We start from the raw sequence: 19,905 nt of genomic DNA on the forward strand, positions 1-19,905 counted from the left end.
TTTTTAGTTTTAGTTTTTTTTTGTTTTTAACTATTGAGCGTCATTTTAAAGAGGAACATAAGCGCTTTCTTTCATTGTACAGCATCTTTACAAATGTATTTTTACCTTTTTATTGAAGGCTGCTGTGGCCACTTCCTGTGATGACAGCAAATCATTAAAATTTCATCTCCTGTAATGAGGTTGGGAAAGGTCACGCTGCGCTGACTGGAGCGATGGCTGCTCAACTCAAAACGCTCCAGCAGCGGCAGGAAGAGAAAGGACTGCTTAGTGACCACCGTCCGCTTACTTAATACCACCTCAGAGCCGAAGGACTGACCGTTACAGCCAACTGGACCCAGTGGACTGGCTCACAGGCTGCACACGCCGAGGAGGACACACCCACACCCACACCGCTGGACGCCGTCGCCATGGCAACCGATGCCAGGAAACAAACCAGAGGAACTTCAGCTAATCTGGCTGGCAGGCAGGGGGGCGGGTCAGAGAGGCAGGGGGGAGGAAGCCCAGCCAGACCCGACGCGCTTCAGGGAAACCAACCTGTGGCTCTTCAGCCGTCCTGCAGCGGCTCGATGCAGCTTTCAACAAATTATACACAAAGATTTGATTTTTTAGATTATTTACACACCAGTCATGTTCATAAGGACTCTGAACACTGTTGGGCTTTAATAAAAGGCACAACAACTAAAATATGAAAAATAATTAAAATCATCATAAATTTGGGTAAAAATGCTTAAAAACTAAAACTAAAACAGAAATAACTAGAATTACAAAATGAAAAGAAACAAAAAACTTAAAAAGCTCCATTGTTCTCAAAGATGCTTAAAAAGAGTGAAACTCTCAGAGTCGGGTCCAAACAGCTGAAACATTAAGGAAATGTTTCTTAAATTGTTATTGAAGCTTCATGAATGCTAATTGTTCTACGTATATCAATACTACACATGAAACTTTTCAGCCTGTTACAAGCTGAATCGCAGCTTACGATGTACGTGAGTTGACGTGATTCCATCAGAATAAAACATCGTTAACTTTCATGTGAGACGGACAGAAACGGCGCCGGCCTCGAAGGTCCGGTGTGAAACTTTAATGAACACCTGCTCAGTCTGCACGTTGCTAAAATCCCTTCTTTACTGCGTGTGGCCAGTGGAGCTTGTTGTCAAAGCTTCCCGCCGAGCCAGCCGACCCGACGGCGACAAGCGGCAGAGCAATTCCTCAGCCGAATGTCACACAAAATCCCATCATGCATCACTGCAGCGACTCAGACGGCGGCGGAACGAGGAGTGTGAGGGGAAGTAAACAGTCCGGCGAGGCCGGATCCAGTGTTTACTACTGCGTCTCAGCACTACGACGGAGGCCAACGCCTCCTCGCCACGCAGCCAGACAGACACAGCAAGCCAGGGTGTGTGTGTGTGTGTGTGTGTGTGTGTGTGTGTGTGTGTGTGTGTGTGTGTGTGTGTGTGTGTGTGAGAGAGAGAGAGAGAGAGAGAGCATGCTCCTCTGTGACCTTGAGACAAGCCGCCTGAGAAAAAGAAAATATATTCCAACAACAGGGGGGAAGCAGGCGTGTGTGTGTGTGTGTGTGTGTGTGTGTGTGTGTGTGTGTGTGTGTGTGTGTGTGTGTGTGTGTGTGTGTGTGTGTGTGTGTGTGTGTGTGTGTGTGTGTGTGTGTGTGTGTGTGTGTGTGTGAAAACAAAGAAGTGAAACTGGGAAGTGTTTTTGATTCACACAAAGCCTGGACAGCAGCCTGATTTCAGTCCGTCAGACAGTTTGATGACGACCGTCGAGCCGCACGGGGAGAAACTTTGATAAACGAGTTGTTTACCAGCACGCGCGTCTCGTTTTCCTTTTCCCGTGAACTTTTTCCACTTCTTAGCCAAATAAATACAATGAACTGTGCAGCAAGTTGTTGAACGTGACAAGAGAAAGAGGAAACGTGAGTGAGTGTGAAATCAGCTTCCCTGCAGCTCAGCTACTGACGTCAAAAGGTTGGAGGAAAAGTAAAGAAAAGTCGATAGTTTCAGTTACCATGACGACATCAGGCAGCTTTGGTTGGACATCAGCCTTCAAGCAATAATACGGGGTTTTTAATGCAACTTTCTTTTCCATGAAACGTCACGTGTTTGAAACAAGGTCGATTGTTTGGTGTTTTAAATGTGAGAAAAGAAATCAGTCATATGAGTTAATGAGTTAATGACCAGATTGATTAAAGCAGCTCAACAGATTCCCTGTTGGTTTATCTCCCAGCAAGACAGGCTGCAGCGTTTCCTCTGTTCTCTTCAAGTCCAGATAACCAATGAGGATCTTTTCCACTGCGTCTCCACACGGAGGACGGAGGTAAAGACGTCAGGTCTCATCCTCAGCAAACACAATGACCCTCTGTTGTCTGAAGCGTCTGCATCACTCAGTCCTCCTCCGTCACCTCCACACATCCTGAGAGGATTTAACTCGGAGGCTCTGGAGCCACGGAGTCTTTATGAGTATTGGGGTTCCACTGCACAACAACCCACAGACAGTGTTACGGTGAAAACAAGCTGAATCACAGCTCCACGCCATCGCGCACCAATAAGACGTGAGCCTCGTCCTCGTGGCTCTTATTATGTGTTTGGAGAGAAATCCTTAAAAAAATTTAATAAAATATAGAAGCTAGGGTTTGACGTGTTTTTCCGTCGTAGCCGTTGTTTGTCACACTGTCGTTTTATTATTTTACATGTTGATTTATCAGTTGGCAGGTTGATTAACTGGACATTTAGTTTGTCAGATAATTGATGAGTCGGCGGATTATTTGGCTGATTGAGCGGTTTGTTGGTTAATGGACTCTCTGCTCTCTGTATCATGAACAAGAAGACTCTTCTGGCAGAAAACTTCCGTTTGTAACAGCTTTCATTAATTTTAACTGCATTTCTGAATCTTCGGTATCGGTATTGATTAACTGATTAATCCCTTTGATAGAAGGACTGGTTTTAATAAACACCACCTGGTCCCTGTGTTTATATTTTATTCCCTTTAAGCCCTTTGTGTTATTAGATTTGTATAATTCATGCGATACAAATAAAGTTTGGTTGACGAGGAGGCCGTCCTGGAGAGAAACTAGACTCCAGTTTATTGTGATAACAGCTCTTTATGGGAGTGTTCTGAACCGACTCCACCGCTGTGAGCGTGTTTACTGGAGTCCAGCTTGGAGCGTGACTTTGACATTTAGACAGTTTGCAGCATGTGCGCAGTGTTTTGAGAAAATACGGCAACGTTTGAGGTGACGTGTGTCTTTCAAGTAGAGGGGACTCATGAAACTGAGTGAATGAGCTCCAACAAGAACCATTCAGAACAATTCCCCAACAAGGCCAGGAGATTCCCCACAAACCTTTCTTGAACTCCTCCAGCATGGAGTCCAGCTTGGTGTCGTGGAAGACGAAGTGAACCGGGTGGTTGTAGAACTTGGTGATGGTCTTCAGGGTGGTGCAGTCGTCAGGGTCCACGAAGGCCAGGTCCTTCACGTACAGGATGTCCACGATGTTGGAGCGCTCGTCCTCGTACACCGGGATCCGCGTGTAGCCGCTCTCCATGATCTCCGACATGGTGTTGAAGTCCAGCACGGCGTCGCTGTGGATCATGAAGCAGTTGCTGATGGCCGTCATCACGTCCTCCACAGTTTTAGTCCTGAGCTCCAGCGCGCCCTGGATCATGTTGAGCTCCTCCTTCACCAAGTCGTTGTAGGGCTCGGTGACCTTCAGCATCTCCACCAGCTTCTCCCGGTTGTACACGGTGCCGATCTCCTGGCCCAGCACGCAGTCCAGCAGCTTGCTGATGGGCCAGGAGAGAGGGAAGGTGAGCAGCATGAACAGCTTGGTGACCATGATGGTGTTGGCGCCCACGGCCAGCCCGTGGCGTGAGCACAGCGCCTGGGGGACGATCTCTCCGAAGATCACGATGCCGATGGTGGAGGCGACCACGGCGCCCAGCCCGGAGCCGATCAGGTCGTCCAGCAGGATGGTGAGGGTGGTGTTCACCAGCACGTTCCCCAGCAGCAGCGAGCACAGCAGGTAGTTGCCCTTCCGGCGGATGGGCTCGATCTTCCGGGCGTACTTCTTCTCCTTCTCGGTGCCGCAGCTCTGCACGATGCGCAGCTCCATGGGGTCCAGGGCCATCAGCCCCAGGTTGAGCCCGCTGAACATGCCCGACAGCACCAGCAGGAAGGCGATGAGGATCACCTGAAGCCAGATGGGCAGCAGGGACTTCTTCACCTCCACCACCCGCAGGCGGCCGTCCTCGTCGTCCAGCAGGTACCAGCGCTGGTCCCGGCGGTCCAGGATGCAGAGCCCGAACACCTTGACCACCTCGCTCTTCCGGAGCTGCTTGATGGTGAGGCTGACCACCCCGGCGGTGTTCTGGTTCTTCACCTCCATGAGCCCCTTCACCGTTATGTCCTTGGTGTATTCGGGACAAGTCCTGTTCACGTAGATGACGGCGCCCGACTCGTCGTCCTCCGTCTCGCTGGAGTAGAGCTCTGCGAAGCGGATGAGCTCCGTGGTGTTCGGCAACAGGCGCAGCCCATAGAAGCGGAGCAAGATGTTGCTCCCCTCGGTCACCTGGATAACTCCCTCCCCGGTGGTGGCGGACGGCTTGTCGCTCTTCTCCAGACGCATGCCGAGTATCCGGGTGGCGTTGACCGGCTCTGGAAGCGCCGCCTCGGCGCGGCTGCCCACGAACACGCAGGAAAAGAGGAGTAAAGTTCCCGTGAAGCTCCGTCCGCTCCACTCCACCGCCATGTTTGTTTCTGCAAGCAGGGGAACTGACGTCACCTACTCCTTTCCATCAGCCCTCCCCTCATGAGTATGCACAGCCACAGCCAATCACAGAGCGGAACGTCACGCCAAAACTTGGAACGAGCCCCTTCAGGTTAATTTTTTAAGGTAGACCGACAGTTTTAAATTTAAGGAAGACTTTTTCCTCCGTTAACTCATTTCCCAATAATTGTGTTTTATTTTTCTAATTCGAATTTTGAAATAGAAAATGAGTTACGTATTAAACAACATTGACTACAATGTGTATTTATATTGTTATATTGTCTATTTAAATCAGGCGTGTCAAACATTCGGCCATCCAGGGCCAAACCAGGTCCGCAAGAGGCTCCAATTGTTATTATTTTAAATGTTAAAAAGACCAATAGAACAAAATAAATTTGACTATTTAAAATATAATGAAGCCAAAATATAATAAGTGGGGCCCATTTCAACCTTGAAAAGGCCAATAACACAATAACTATGCGTTATTTAAACCTATAAGATCACAATTTTGACCATTTTAAATATAATAAGTCAATAATTACTTGCTCATGTCATAATAAAACATCTGTGTCGCCCTGTTAATACATTTGTAAAATAATGTGTACATTAATGGTTAATTTTGAAGGAGAATTAAAACTGTTTGTGAAAGTTTTAATAACTGCAGCGAAGAATGTAATAATACATACCTAAGACTGCATTTCTTGGAAATTCATGCAGTTTACTTATTAATTTAGTAACGAGCAATAGTGGAGTGCATAATGGTCCTAATCATTCATTAATACATCAAATCTACACACATTATGGTTGTACAAATCTCTTGGTGATTAATACAGATTTAGTTTGGACGTGAACTGTTTGGATGTGAGGAAATGTATTTCTTCTACATTTTCATATTGTCTGTATAAATATGTTGTATTTTTCCTGCCTGGCAATGAAAACGTGACATTGAGACGATGTTTCAGCTGAATTGTTCTGAATTTTGAATAAAATGTTGACTTTTTTCTTTTATTCTAACAAATAAATGAAACTTGTGACTGAAAAGTCAAGAAATAGAGAAAGAGAGAGAAACAAAAGGACGTTAATTCCAATGATTTTATTTTAAATGCGTCCGCGTTGAATGTGAAGGCGTTTATTGAGGGAGGAGCGCCACCTAGTGGTCACCCTGTGGTCAGTGCAGCCAGAAATGATGACGTGAAAACGTCTCAAACTTCATCTTCTCCATCTTCTGCGGTCCAGAGAAACACTAACATCCATAACCTGATCAGAAGATGAGATTCAGATGAATTTTCCTGAAACTTTGGATCCAGGAACAGAAAATTTCAAGACGAAAACTTCAAGTTAAATTAATAGATTCACAATGAAACTTGCACATCTTTCAGAAAACCTTTGTTCTGACAGTTTTATCACAGCCGGAGGCTGATGTGAATATTGAAAGGCTTTATAGTGAAAAACACAGAAATAAAAACAAGTTTAAAAATCGTCATTTCTAGATATAAGATTTTCATCAACATATGTAGCTCAATATAACTTTTCTAAATTAAAAAAACATTTACACAATATGATATGTAAACTTGTTTTGTTCCTCTTTTATGTGTTTTTGAGGAAGGCAACTAAAAGAAATAATAAGTTAAATGTTCTCATTGAGACTTTCTGCACCCAGGTAGTTTGGACAGCGGGAATTACTACTTTTCTTTTTTTTAAATGAACCAAAATAAACTCAAACCCTGAATCAACAAGAAAAAAAAAAAGCTTAAAAAGTTAAACATTCAAAAACAAAAGAAACAGGAACCAGCTCAATCCAATAAAACATCTAAAAAGACATGACAACAAACCAAAGTCTCCCATTCTAAATATAATTGATGAGTTTTCATAAATAAAAACATGTTTTTATATGTATATAGAAAGTATATAAATGCAGCAGTGAGATGTTTAGAAAAGCCTAAAATAATGAAAAAAGAGAAAACAGGTAAAACAGACAAAACAGGAGGAGCTGGTGCTTTTATCTTTAGTGGTTTCGAATAGACTACTGTAGAATAGAGTACTATAAAATAGAGTACTGTAGAACAGAGTACTGTAGAATAGAGTACTATAAAATAGAGTACTGTAGAATAGATTACTGTAGAATAGACTACTGTAGAATAGAGTACTGTAGAATAGATTACTATAAAATAGAGTACTGTAGAATAGAGTACTGTAGAATAGATTACTGTAGAATAGACTACTGTAGAATAGAGTACTGTAGAATAGATTACTATAAAATAGAGTACTGTAGAACAGACTACTGTAGAATAGAGTACTGTAGAATAGATTACTATAAAATAGAGTACTGTAGAATAGACTACTGTAGAATATATTACTGTAGAATAGATTACTATGGAATAGAGTACTATGGAATAGAGTACTGTAGAATAGGCTACTGTAGAATAGATTACTGTAGAATAGAGTACTGTAACGCCCTGCCTAAGAAAAGTACTTCAGCCTTCAGCTGCTCAGAGTTCAGCAGTAGGAGTGATGAAGACGAGGAGACGGGACGTTAACCTTCCTCCCCGGGCGTCTCAGGATTGATTCCAGGTTTTATTATTTGTTTTTAAATGTCTTAAGCCTTCTGATCTTTCTGCCCCCTGGTGTTCCTGCCCCCTGATCTTTCTGCCCCCTGGTGTTCCTGCCCCCTGATCTTTCTGCCCCCTGGTGTTCCTGCCCCCTGATGTTCCTGCCCCCTGATCTTTCTGCCCCCTGGTGTTCCTGCCCCCTGATCTTTCTGCCCCCTGGTGTTCCTGCCCCCTGATGTTCCTGCCCCCTGATCTTTCTGCCCCCTGGTGTTCCTGTTTCGTTTTGAATGACGGTAAAACACGTTGTGCTGCAGAATGGATGAAAAGTGGAATATAAATAACGTTTGATTCGATTTGATTTAAAATGACAAAAAAACAGCTAAAACAGTGAAGAGATAAAGTAGTTTTTATTTTTAATTGGTATTTTATCCTTTTCTTCACGTTACTTTTAATAACGTTTTATTGATATGTATTCATACTTTGGAACTATTACTGTTATTATTACACATATTAATACACTCTCTCGGACTCATTGTACACACAGTAGTTATTTGGAAGGACTTGATGGTGCCAGGTCGGAGGGTTGAGGGTTGAGGATGGAGGGTGGAGGGTTGAGGATGGAGGGTTGAGGATGGAGGTTAGAGGCTTGAGGATGGAGGGTGGAGGGTTGAGGATGGAGGGTTGAGGATGGAGGGTTGAGGTTGGAGGGTTGAGGTTGGAGGGTTGAGGATGAAGGGTTGAGGTTGGAGGGTTGAGGGTTGAGGTTGGAGGGTTGAGGATGGAGGTTGGAGGCTTGAGGATGGAGGGTGGAGGGTTGAGGTTGGAGGCTTGAGGTTGGAGGGTTGAGGATGGAGGGTTGAAGGGTTGAGGATGGAGGGTTGAGGGTTGAGGTTGGAGGGTTGAGAATGGAGGTTGGAGGCTTGAGGATGGAGGTTGGAGGCTTGAGGATGGAGGGTGGAGGCTTGAGGATGGAGGGTGGAGGCTTGAGGATGGAGGGTTGAGGATGGAGGTTGGAGGGTTGAGGTTGGAGGGTTGAGGATGGAGGTTGGAGGCTTGAGGATGGAGGGTGGAGGGTTGAGGTTGGAGGCTTGAGGATGGAGGGTGGAGGGTGGAGGCTTGAGGATGGAGGGTGGAGGGTTGAGGTTGGAGGCTTGAGGTTGGAGGGTTGAGGTTGGAGGGTTGAGGTTGGAGGGTTGAGGATGAAGGGTTGAGGTTGGAGGGTTGAGGGTGGAGGGTTGAGGATTGAGGGTGGAGGGTTGAGGTTGGAGGGTTGAGGATGGGGGGTTGAGGATGGAGGGTTGAGGTTGGAGGGTTGAGGTTGGAGGGTTGAGGATGAAGGGTTGAGGTTGGAGGGTTGATGATGGGGGGTTGAGGATGGAGGGTTGAGGTTGGAGGGTTGAGGATGGAGGGTGGAGGGTTGAGGTTGGAGGGTGGAGGGTGGAGGGTTGAGGTTGGAGGGTTGAGGTTGGAGGGTTGAGGTTGGAGGGTTGAGGGTGGAGGTTGGAGGGTTAAGGGTGGAGGTTGAGGTTGGAGGGTTGAGGATGGAGGGTTGAGGTTGGAGGGTTAAGGGTGGAGGTTGAGGTTGGAGGGTGGAGGGTTGAGGTTGGAGGGTGGAGGGTTGAGGTTGGAGGGTGGAGGGTGGAAGGTTGAGGGTTGAGGATGGAGGGTTGAGGGTTGAGGATGGAGGGTTGAGGTTGGAGGGTGGAGGGTGGAGGTTGGAGGGTGGAGGAGACTTGGCAGGAGGAGCAGGAACTCAACATTTCACCTCTACTGTTTTAGTTTACAGATCACGTGATCACTGGCAGCCTTGAAATCCGTATCAACGTGGGTTTCCTTGTTTTGACTGAAAGTTGAATTATAACAAGGGAGGGGGAGGAAGAGGAGGAGGGAGGAGGAGGAAGAGGAAGCAGGAGGAAGAGGAGGGAGTGAAAGGAGGAGGAGTGGAGGGAGGTGGTCGTTGAGTGGGAGGACAGAGGGAAAACATTAGCTCTAGTTTCTTCTCTCAGTTTGGAGAGTTTGAGCCTCACGAGGAGGAAGAAGCCGCGACGCGCCGGACGCGCTTTACGCACAGGACGCGCTTTACGCACGGTAAGAAGCCGCAGCGCCGCCGACCTGGTGGGGATCGACGTGAGGGTGTGAGGGGGGGATGAGAGAGAGAGAGAGAGAGAGAGAGGGGGGGGGGGGGGGGGGTATGATGTGTTTCGGGGGGAGAAAGAGAAGAAAAACCGACGGCTGGAATCAGGAAGCGGCGCGACCCGCTGGTCTGCGTCCGCCGCCCCGCAGGGAGAGTCCGAGGAGAAAGTAACGGAAAGAGTGAAAGAGGAGGCAGCGGAGGGCTGGAGAGAGAAGAGAGGAGAGGAGGAGAGAGAGGAGAGGAGAGGAGGAGAGAGCGAGAAGAGAAGAGAAGAGAAGAGAAGAGAAGAGAAGAGAAGAGAAGAGAAGAGAAGAGAAGAGAAGAGAAGAGTTGATTGACGCTCGAGCCTCTGCTGCTCGCCTCTCCTTTGTTTCCCTTCAATCTTCAGCAGTTTAAATCTCCAGAGTTCCACTAAGTGAATCTGAAAACAGCAAACAGCCCCTCTCCACCCTTCACCCCCTCTCCACCCTTCACCCCCCAGCTTCTACCTGACTGAATGTATCCAGAGGAACAACCAAAGAGAGAGATTATACATTATTACTTCAAAACAACTTCAAACCTGATCAAACCTGTAGAGATGAAATGAAACGAGAGAAATATAACAAGTTTGGTCGTGTTGTGTTGTTTAATGTGTGTTGTGTGTTGTGTTGTTTAATGTGTGTTGTGTATTGTGTTGTTTAATGTGTGTTGTGTTGTTTAATGTGTGTTGTGTGTTGTGTATTGTGTGTTGTGTCATGTTGTGTGTTGTGTTGTGTTAGTTGTGTTGTTGTATATTGTGTTGTTTAATGTGTGTTGTGTATTGTGTGTTGTGTATTGTGTATTATGTTGTGTTGTGTATTGTGTATTATGTTGTGTTGTGTATTGTGTATTATGTTGTGTTGTGTTGTGTATTGTGTATTGTGTATTATGTTGTGTTGTTGTGTTGTAGTGTTGTACCACTGAACCCTGAGTTCTACCAGTTGATCCTTTAAGAGACAATTTTCTCTCCATTTAGTCTGAATCATGAAAGAATTATTGATCGTTATCTGACGTGTGTGTGTGTGTGTGTGTGTGTGTGTGTGTGTGTGTGTGTGTGTGTGTGTGTGTGTGTGTGTGTGTGTGTGTGTGTGTGTGTGTGTGTGTGTGTGTTGACCCTGACTTGGTTATTCTCATCATGAAGTTGATGATTGAAGACGAACAACATGAAAAGGAGCGACTCAGTTCCTTTGTTTGTTACAGAAAAACGATAATATTTCAAAGTGAACGACTGCAGAGAGGAAAAGTGTTTCACACTCGTCGACTCAACAACCAATCAGAGTCGAGGTTCCTTCAGCCTCCTCGTTCGCCAGGTGTGCTGGATTCGTAGCTTGACTTCACTTCCTGTTCCATCGACTGACCTTCCAGCTGCTCATGGATTGACGAGGCTTCATTGATTACGTAATACGTGATCGTTATGAATGTTTACCGTAGAAATACGAGGGCGGAGCTTCTGCTCAGGTCGGGAGAAGATTTCCTCCTTTGCATGTTTCAAATGGTCAATTGTCAATCAAACACTATTATATCAGTATTCGGTATCAGTACTCAGTATCAGTACTCAATATTGGTAGTCTTATTGCTACTCAATATTAGTAGTTGGTATCGGTCCTCACTATTGGTACTCGATATCGGTACTCAATATTGGTTGTCGTATTGGCACTCAATATCAGTACTCGGTATCGCTACTCTGTATTGGTACTCAATATTGGTAGTCGTATTGGTACTCAATATTAGTAGTTGGTATCGGTCCTCACTATTGGTACTCGATTTCGGTACTCAATATTGGTTGTCGTATTGGCACTCAATATCAGTACTCGGTATCGCTACTCTGTATTGGTACTCATCATCGGTACTCGATATTGGTACTCAATATTAGTAGTCGTATTGGTACTCAGTATTAGTAGTTGGTATCGGTCCTCACTATTGGTACTCGATATCGGTACTCAATATTGGTAGTCTTATTGCTACTCAATATTAGTAGTTGGTATCGGTCCTCACTATTGGTACTCAGTATCGGTACTCAATATTGGTAGTCGTATTGGTACTCAATATTAGTAGTCGTATTGGTACTCAATATTAGTAGTTGGTATCGGTCCTCACTATTGGTACTCGATTTCGGTACTCAATATTGGTTGTCGTATTGGCACACAATATCAGTACTCGGTATCGGTACTCTGTATTGGTACTCAATATTGGTAGTCGTACTGGTACTCCATATCAGTACTCGGTATCGGGACTCGGTATCGGCCAGTAGACGAAGGTTGGACTCCTACTCGTCCCTATTAAAAGCTGCAGAGGTCAATCTGAAGGTGTGACTTTGATGAGGTAAGATGAGAGGGGGCGTGGCCTCGTGTCCTGGTCGGTCAGGTGAATAATTCAGAGGCTTTTTGTTTTGGGCCTTTTGCTGCGTCGAGTCCTGATGTCATAACGCCGCCCGGCCTTTGTTGGCGCCTGTCGTCGGGGCTCAGGAGCTTTTCCAGGTCAGGGCGCCTCCCGATGGACGCCCCGCCGCCACAACAGTTCAGACGTAGTGGAAATTTCCAATAAAAAAGCAAGAATGAAATCTATTAAACAGCAGGGGAATAAACTGTGACTGAAAATACACTGTAAATATTCAGGGCAGGGCTCTGGAAACTTTATCACCATTTTTAAAGTTTTGTTTTTTCCTATGAATTTTCCTGCTTTAGTCGTTTTATACGTCTTCGCTATTTTAGCCTCTTTAGCTATTTAGCTGTTTGAGCTGTTTTTTTTTTATTTCTTCTTCTTTTTATTTATTTTAATTTTTCTTCTTTATTTCTTAATTTTTTTCAGTTTTATTCTTCTTTTTAAACTTTGTTTTTCCTTTTATCTTTTTTTAAATCGTTTTTGTTCTGTCTTTTTTCCTACATTTCCATTTTATTTTCTAAAACAAAATTTCTAAATAATGATGATAGTTGTTGTGTGAGTTACCTATCGTCTGTCTTCGTCAGAGAGTATTTGTTGTACTTTCACTGACGTGAACGAGAAGAGGTGAGAGGAAGCTGAGGTCCTGGTGTGAATCAGTAACCTCGACAGGAATCTTTATAAACACCCACTAAACCACCGTCTGCCCGTTGAACCCAGTTTCACATGAAACCGAAGCTGATTTTGAGGTCGGCTGTGAAAATGTTGAAGTTCAAACAATGAAAATCGTCACCTCAGAGTCCCTGATAACACTTTTCTAAAGGACGAGTACAAGTACTAACCTTACTTAGTAAATGCCTTAAAGTCTAGTATCACTGGTGTGTGAGCCTGAAGCTCTTTAGCATGTAGCATGTAGCGTGTAGTGTCGATGGAATGTGAGCCTGAAGCGCTTTAGCATGTAGCATGTAGCATCGATGGAATGTGAGCCTGAAGCTCTTTAGCATGTAGCATGTAGCATCGCTGGTGTGTGAGCCTGAAGCTCTTTAGCATGTAGCATGTAGCATCGATGGAATGTGAGCCTGAAGCTCTTTAGCATGTAGCATGTAGCATCGCTGGTGTGTGAGCCTGAAGCTCTTTAGCATGTAGCATCGCTGGTGTGTGATCCTGAAGCTCTTTAGCATGTAGCATGTAGCATCGCTGGTGTGTGAGCAAGAAGCTCTTTAGCATATAGCATGTAGCATTGCTGGTGTGTGAGCCTGAAGTCCTTTAGCATGTAACATGTAGCATGGCTGGTGTTTGAGCCTAAAGCTCTTTAGCATGTAGCATGTAGCATCGCTGGTATGTGAGCCTGAAGCTCTTTAGCATGTAGCATCGATGGAATGTGAGCCTGAAGCTCTTTAGCATATAGCAGGGAGCATCGATGGAATGTGAGCCTGAAGCTCTTTAGCATGTTGCATGTAGCGTGTAGCATCGCTGGTGTGTGAGCCTGAAGCTCTTTAGCATGTAGCATTGATGGAATGTGAGCCTGAAGCTCTTTAGCATGTAGCGTGTAGCATCGCTGGTGTGTGAGCCTGAAGTCCTTTAGCATGTAACATGTAGCATGTAGCATCGCTGGTGTTTGAGCCTGAAGCTCTTTAGCATGTAGCATCGCTGGTATGTGAGCCTGAAGCTCTTTAGCATGTAGCATCGATGGAATGTGAGCCTGAAGCTCTTTAGCATATAGCAGGGAGCATTGATGGAATGTGAGCCTGAAGCTCTTTAGCATGTAGCATGTAGCGTGTAGCATCGCTGGTGTGTGACCCTGAACCTCTTTACAAGTACGAGTACTCCATGCAGTATCGGAGCCGATACTCTTTATGAGTACTGGTATCGGTGCGTCTCCCTGTTATACTGGGAAAAGTCCCAACTTGGTGAAAACTTTCCTGATCGATTCTCGATCGACTTCATTAATATTTCAATCTGCAGGAACTGAAGCTCGGAGGAAGTTTTCACTTTTATTTTAGTTTTCTTCCACCAAAGTTTCAAAGTTTCTGACCAGTGAAGAATCCAGTTCTGAGCCTGGAGCTCATCTCAAATGACTCACTTCTCATTTGAACCAGTTTAATCAGTAATAAACCCCAAAATCTGTGTTTTCTTCACAACATTCTCATCTAAATATTCATCTCATATTTTCAAAAAGCTTTTTGTCTTCAGACATTAAGAAGAAGTTGTGAAACTCGTCTGGCTGAGTTCTATCAGCTGGAAGGTTTCTGGTGCAGCTTCACTGGAGGAAATCCACTTCCTCTTTTCTTTGCTTTGCTCCGCCCACTTCCGGAGAGAAACCTCAGGGTTTTTTTCCTTTATGAGTTTTGTGGTTGAGAATTAAAGGAGTCAGATTTTGTTGACTGTTTTTCTTAAAGTTGCAGCGTTCTTAAGTTTTCCTTCCCGTAATAATAATAATAATGATGATGATGATGATGATGATGATGATGATGATGATGATAATGGATATTAGCTGTCTGTAGAGAGCAGTAGATCGACTCTGCTGTGCTAAACTTCAGGGTAAAGTGACACTTTAACATTTGTGTCACTGGAAAAGCTGAAAATGTCCCAGAAATAAATGTAAAGCAGAGAAATAATCATCAATGTTCTGAACATCCCGCCTGGACCGGAGGAAACTAACTCAGTTCAGTTCAGGGTCCACGTACGGTCCAATTACATCCTGGTAAAATAGTATAAAATGAATAATAATAACCTTTGAATATAAAGTTTTTCTGCGTTGTGTCTCAGAGTACAGGTGACGTCATTAAACCAAACCGTTACTACAGATAAAGACTCCACCTCAACGTCAAGCCCGTTTTAATAAAACTTCTGGTGTAAAATTCATTGGAATGTCCAGAACTTCTCCTCTGGCTGTTGCATTCTGGGAGTTTTTTTTTAGAAACTCCTCCTGACAGCTGACTTTGATGCTAATGCTAGTTAGCAAGCTTTCATGGTGGCGTCTCTGACGTCTCAGCTCGGCTCGCGGCGTCGCTATTCTGAAGAAATGGAATCCTGAGGGTTTTCTGGGCGGTCCGGTGGATCGGAGCCGCTCCACGGTTCGGTTCTGGCCTCGTGTTTGATCCTCCGGGACCACAAAGTGTTTAGATGTAGAAAAGATCAAAGATAGTTCCTGACAATATAGATAGAACCTGACCCACTTTAACTTAAACTCCAACCACTGACCTCAGGAGAGAATTGAAATAAAAGCTTTTTATTCTCAACTTCTTCTTGTTCCGTGTCGTTCTAATCTGGATGATAATAATCTGACTGCACTCACTTCCTCTCTTAATTCCACGTTTGAGAGAACGTGCTGTCAGCTCCACTTCCTACGATTGTTTCTACGATTTCTGGACCAAAAAACAACACGTTGAACAAACGCCCTGTTTTTAGTGTTTTTAGTGTTTGAATCAGCAGCTGGACGTGGAGTTTCTGGACAAAACAGGTTTAAATGTAAACGAAGAGTTTTTGTGGCAGTTAGAAGCTGTTAGAAGCTGTTAGAAGCTGTTAGAAGCTGTTAGAAGCAGCTAGAAGCAGTTAGAAGCAGTTAGAAGCTGTTAGAAGCTGTTAGAAGCTGTTAGATGCAGCTAGAAGCAGTTAGAAGCTGTTAGAAGCAGTTAGAAGCTGTTAGATGCAGCTAGAAGCAGTTAGAAGCTGTTAGAAGCAGTTAGAAGCTGTTAGATGCAGCTAGAAGCAGTTAGAACCAGCTAGAAGCACTTAGAAGCTGTTAGAAGCAGCTAGAAGCAGTTAGAAGCTGTTAGAAGCTGTTAGAAGCCGTTAGAAGCAGTTAGAACCAGCTAGAAGCAGTTAGAAGCAGCTAGAAGCAGTTAGAACCAGCTAGAAGCACTTAGAAGCTGTTAGAAGCAGCTAGAAGCAGTTAGAAGCTGTTAGAAGCTGTTAGAAGCCGTTAGAAGCTGTTAGAAGCAGCTAGAAGCAGTTAGAAGCTGTTAGAAGCAGTTAGAAGCTGTTAGAAGCAGCTAGAAGCAGTTAGAAGCTGTTAGAAGCAGTTAGAAGCTGTTAGAAGCAGTTAGAAGCCGTTAGAAGCTGTTAGAAGCTGTTAGAAGCAGTTAGAAGCCGTTAGAAGCCGTTAGAAGCTGTTAGAAGCTGTTAGAAGCAGTTAGAAGCTGTTAGAAGCTGTTAGATGCAGCTAGAAGCAGTTAGAAGCTGTTAGAAGCAGTTAGAAGCTGTTAGAAGCTGTTAGATGCAGCTAGAAGCAGTTAGAAGCTGTTAGAAGCACTTAGAAGCTGTTAGAAGCAGTTAGAAGCTGTTAGAAGCACTTAGAAACTGTTCTCAGCTTAAATCTGAAGCGGTGATAGTTAACAGTACAGAGAAGTCAAACCGCTCCGTGCAGAATTAAGAAAATGAAATGAAATTTAATTATAAATTATTTATTTATATAAAACCACATAATATATATTTTCTTTTTTTATGTGTTATGTTTCATGTTTGATATGTCTGGAACATAATAATAATAATAATAATAATAATAATAATAATAATACATTCTAGATACATTGTTGCTGTTTGTTGGTAAATAAACTGGGTTTATAATTGTGTTCATGTGTTTCAGGTTTTTCTCAGAGAAACGAGGTTCATGAACCAAATCCAGCAAATGGTTCCCTAAAGTCTAAACCTGGACTGAGATCAGCTCTGATTGTCTGAATCTTTGCGTTCGCCATTCTGAGGCAACCGATCGGGTGTCGGACTCACCTGTGACGGACTCGGGGGGGCGGGGGGGTCAGAGGTCGATCACATGAATGAGCGTCTTGTCCGTTCGGTGATCTCTGGTTTCTCCGGTGAACAGTGTTCTATTATCCAGAGCGGTGCGGCGCGGTGCGGCGCGGCGCGGTGCGGCGCGGCGCGGTGCAGCGCGGCACGGTGCGGTGCGGTGTTGTGCAACGCGGCGCGGCACGGTGCGGTGCAGCGCGGCGCGGCGCGGCGTGGCACGGTGGGGTGCGGTGCGTTGCGGTGCGGCGCGGATCTGAGTTCAGTCTGAGGCTGAACGCAGGATTTTCTCTCAAAATGACTCACGCCACTGTTTCCTCCTTTAAACTGCGTTAAAACCGTTCTCTCACACACTAAACTAACTTTTATTCAGATGTCAGATCTTGGGTCTTCTTCTCTGACTGCACTCGATTATTAATTTTAGCCAATCTTCTTTTTAGCTTTTAAAAAAACCCGCTATACAAATAAAATGTATTATTATTATTATTATTATTATTATTATTATTATTATTATTATTATTATTATTATTATTATTATTATTAATAAATTCAACAATGGACATGTTTGTGTTCCTCACATTATATTTAATATTCCAGGTCCTTGAAGGTTTTTAGCTTTTAACAATGCGCCTCCAGAGAATAACTTCATTCTATATCCGCTTCACTTTTCTTCTGTGTTGATCATAAATTTAAAAAAAAAAAAAAGCTTTGTACGTTAGTTTCTTACTTTTTATCGTTGATTATTTAACTAATAGTGAGTTTGAGTTTTGACTGATGAGACCCAGACGTTGTATAATAGTTTCCACCGTTCGGCCAATCAGAGCAGATAAGCAAAGAGCACAGCTGCTGTGTTTCCCTCAGTGTGTGTGTGTGTGTGTGTGTGTGTGTGTGTGTGTGTGTGTGTGTGTGTGTGTGTGTGTGTGTGTGTGTGTGTGTGTGGGTGTGTTTTTTATCTGACAGCAGACAGAGACAATGATAAAGGAGTTTAGTTTCAGGTAGGAGGAGGAGGAGGAGGAGGAGGTGGAGGAGGTGGAGGGTCTTTAAACAAGGAGTGAGCTGGAGGATAATACTTTGAGACTCTTCATGCCTGCAGATTTTAATCCCGTTGTCAGAATTACAGAGGAGGTGAATTAACTAACCCATCTTCCTCCTCCTCTTGATATTGTGTCAGAACGTCATTCTCAGTCTTATTAAAGAATCTCCAGACCGCTCGTCTTCTCGTCGACCTGCTGCTGACGTCACATAATACTGGTATCGGTAGAAGTATCGGTGCTTCCCGAGTTAACTTAAACTTCTCTTATCCTCCAGCTGTCCTCCTCCTCCTCCTCCTGTTCTCCTCCTCCTCCTCCTGTTCTCCTCCTCCTCCTCCTCCTCCTGTTCTCCTCCTCCTCCTCCTGGTCTCCTCCTCCTGTTCTCCTCCTCCTCCTCCTCCTCCTGTTCTCCTCCTCCACCTGTCCTCCTCCTCCTGGTCTCCTCCTCCTGTTCTCCTCCTCCTCCTCCTCCTCCTGTTCTCCTCCTCCTCCTCCTGGTCTCCTCCTCCTCCTCCTGTTCTCCTCCTCCTCCTGTTCTCCTCCTCCTCCTCCTGTTCTCCTCCTCCTCCTCCTGTTCTCCTCCTCCTCCTGGTCTGGTCGGTCCAGAAACCTTCAGTATTCTAAGGTTCTAGCTCCTCCTTGATTTTCCTCATTTGAATATTGGATCATAGGAGCTGCATTCAGAATCTGCTGTGTCTGTGTGAGCTGGACTGGCTCCGCCCACACATGCCCATCTTGGGAAGAGGAGGAAGTACTTCCTCTCGTGGTGCCATGTGCCAGAGCAGAGCTGCCTAATTGTGGGAGGAGTCAAAGGGAGGGCCTACCTTGATTGGGATTGGCTAAACCCCCGATGACACTATATAGGGTTTGATCTCTGATTGGCTGGTTGGAGCAACACACTTTTTAAACCTGAAACAAGCCAGGGACAGAGAGGACAGACTGTCTTCACTTCTGGGACGTCAGTCCAGGTATGGGGACGGTTAGTACTGCTGGAGAACCTTTAGGAAGTGATTACTACATAATATACCCTTTAATTTAAGGCTTGCATTGATTTTATATTTCACATAGATCATGAAAATGTCATGTACGCAACTTTCTTCAATGTGTTTGCCATAATCTGACCGCCCCTTTAAATCTGCAAAGGATTAAGAAGAGACCAGGTCCTGGTTTGTGTTTTCAAGGATCCTCTGAGCTTCAAATCCTCCAGCTGAAACTATCAGTTGTAACTTTCTGAACAAGTATTTATCTTATCAGTCCTCCGGCTAAAAATACCTCCACTCACACTCAGGGCCTTTTTTTAACCCGTCACACAGCTAGTCTGGGGTACTGCTGCTTTTTTAACTGGTCCAGGTCCAGCAGGTCCAGCAGGTCCAGCAGGTCCAGCAGGTCCAGCAGGTCCAGCAGGTCCAGCAGGTCCAGCAGGTCCAGGTCCAGTTATTCTAATAGTCTGACACATGATCCAAACCTGTTTCATCTCACGTTTTGTTCAGCCTAACCTGCTGTTGTTCTCTATTCAGTGGTTCTTTTCAAAACAAAGCAACGATGTGACCAGTTGAAACAAGTTGAAATGAGTTAAATTAGTTAAATTAGTTAAATTAGTTAAATCAGTGAGATTTGTCAAACTTGTTCTGACGTCATCATAATCACTTTTTCACATATCGTCACATACACACTCGTATTTTTTGCCGTCAGTCGCAGTCGGTGCGACCGAGGCTTTTCAAAACATCATGAAATACAACATCAATAAAGCTCCGGGCCCGTTTCCACGGCAACAAGCGGCGAGGCAAAACTTCCACAGTCCTGTGGGTGTTTGTTTAATCAATAACGGTGCTCGGTGGCCCAACATGCTCACAACGTTTCTGCTGTTTCCGTGGAAACGGACCTGGCTTTCAGAACGTTGCCGTGGAAACACGAGGATCGGGTTTCAGCTTTTTTCAAGATTTTGACTAATTTGCAGAAACTCCGACCAGTTTGACAACCGTCACCATCGTGTCGTTCTCACGTCGCCAGGAGTTATACGCTGCTCATGTCCCTGGTGGTTTTATCTGTTATTCCAGCTCATCCAAACTCTTCACAGGATCTCAGGCTCCGCCCACACGGCAACGCCGTTTCACGTAACCATGGTTTCTGTCCAGTCGTCCACACGGCGCCGAGTTCTAGGAGCCTGAAAATGGGTTCCAGAGCGGAGAGTTTTGAAAAACGCTGCTCGGCTTTGACGTGTGGACGGACAAGACGCTCATTGGCATGAAAACGATGATGTCATAGTCCCGCCTCTC

At 44.8% G+C, this 19,905-nt stretch overlaps 2 protein-coding genes across 2 annotated transcripts in view; one reads left to right on the forward strand and one right to left on the reverse strand.

The window, feature by feature from the left end:
• LOC308111645 (metal transporter CNNM4-like) overlaps nt 1-4,760 on the reverse strand; it is a 45,058-nt gene extending 40,298 nt beyond the window's left edge. The window contains exon 1 of the mRNA XM_080466611.1: nt 3,353-4,760. Within this exon, the coding sequence (XP_080322737.1) occupies nt 3,353-4,757 (1,405 nt within the window). The 5' untranslated portion in view covers nt 4,758-4,760. The remainder of the gene's footprint in view (nt 1-3,352) is intronic.
• A 4,537-nt stretch (nt 4,761-9,297) lies between these two features.
• Nucleotides 9,298-19,905, forward strand: part of LOC308112176 (putative phospholipid-transporting ATPase IM) — a 43,649-nt gene continuing 33,041 nt past the window's right edge. Inside the window, exon 1 of the mRNA XM_080467468.1 lies at nt 9,298-9,412. The gene's annotated coding sequence lies outside the window, so the exon portion shown is untranslated. The remainder of the gene's footprint in view (nt 9,413-19,905) is intronic.

The sequence above is a fragment of the Lipophrys pholis genome (assembly GCF_963383615.2).
Source record: "Lipophrys pholis genome assembly, chromosome: 7".
Taxonomy (NCBI): domain Eukaryota; kingdom Metazoa; phylum Chordata; class Actinopteri; order Blenniiformes; family Blenniidae; genus Lipophrys; species Lipophrys pholis.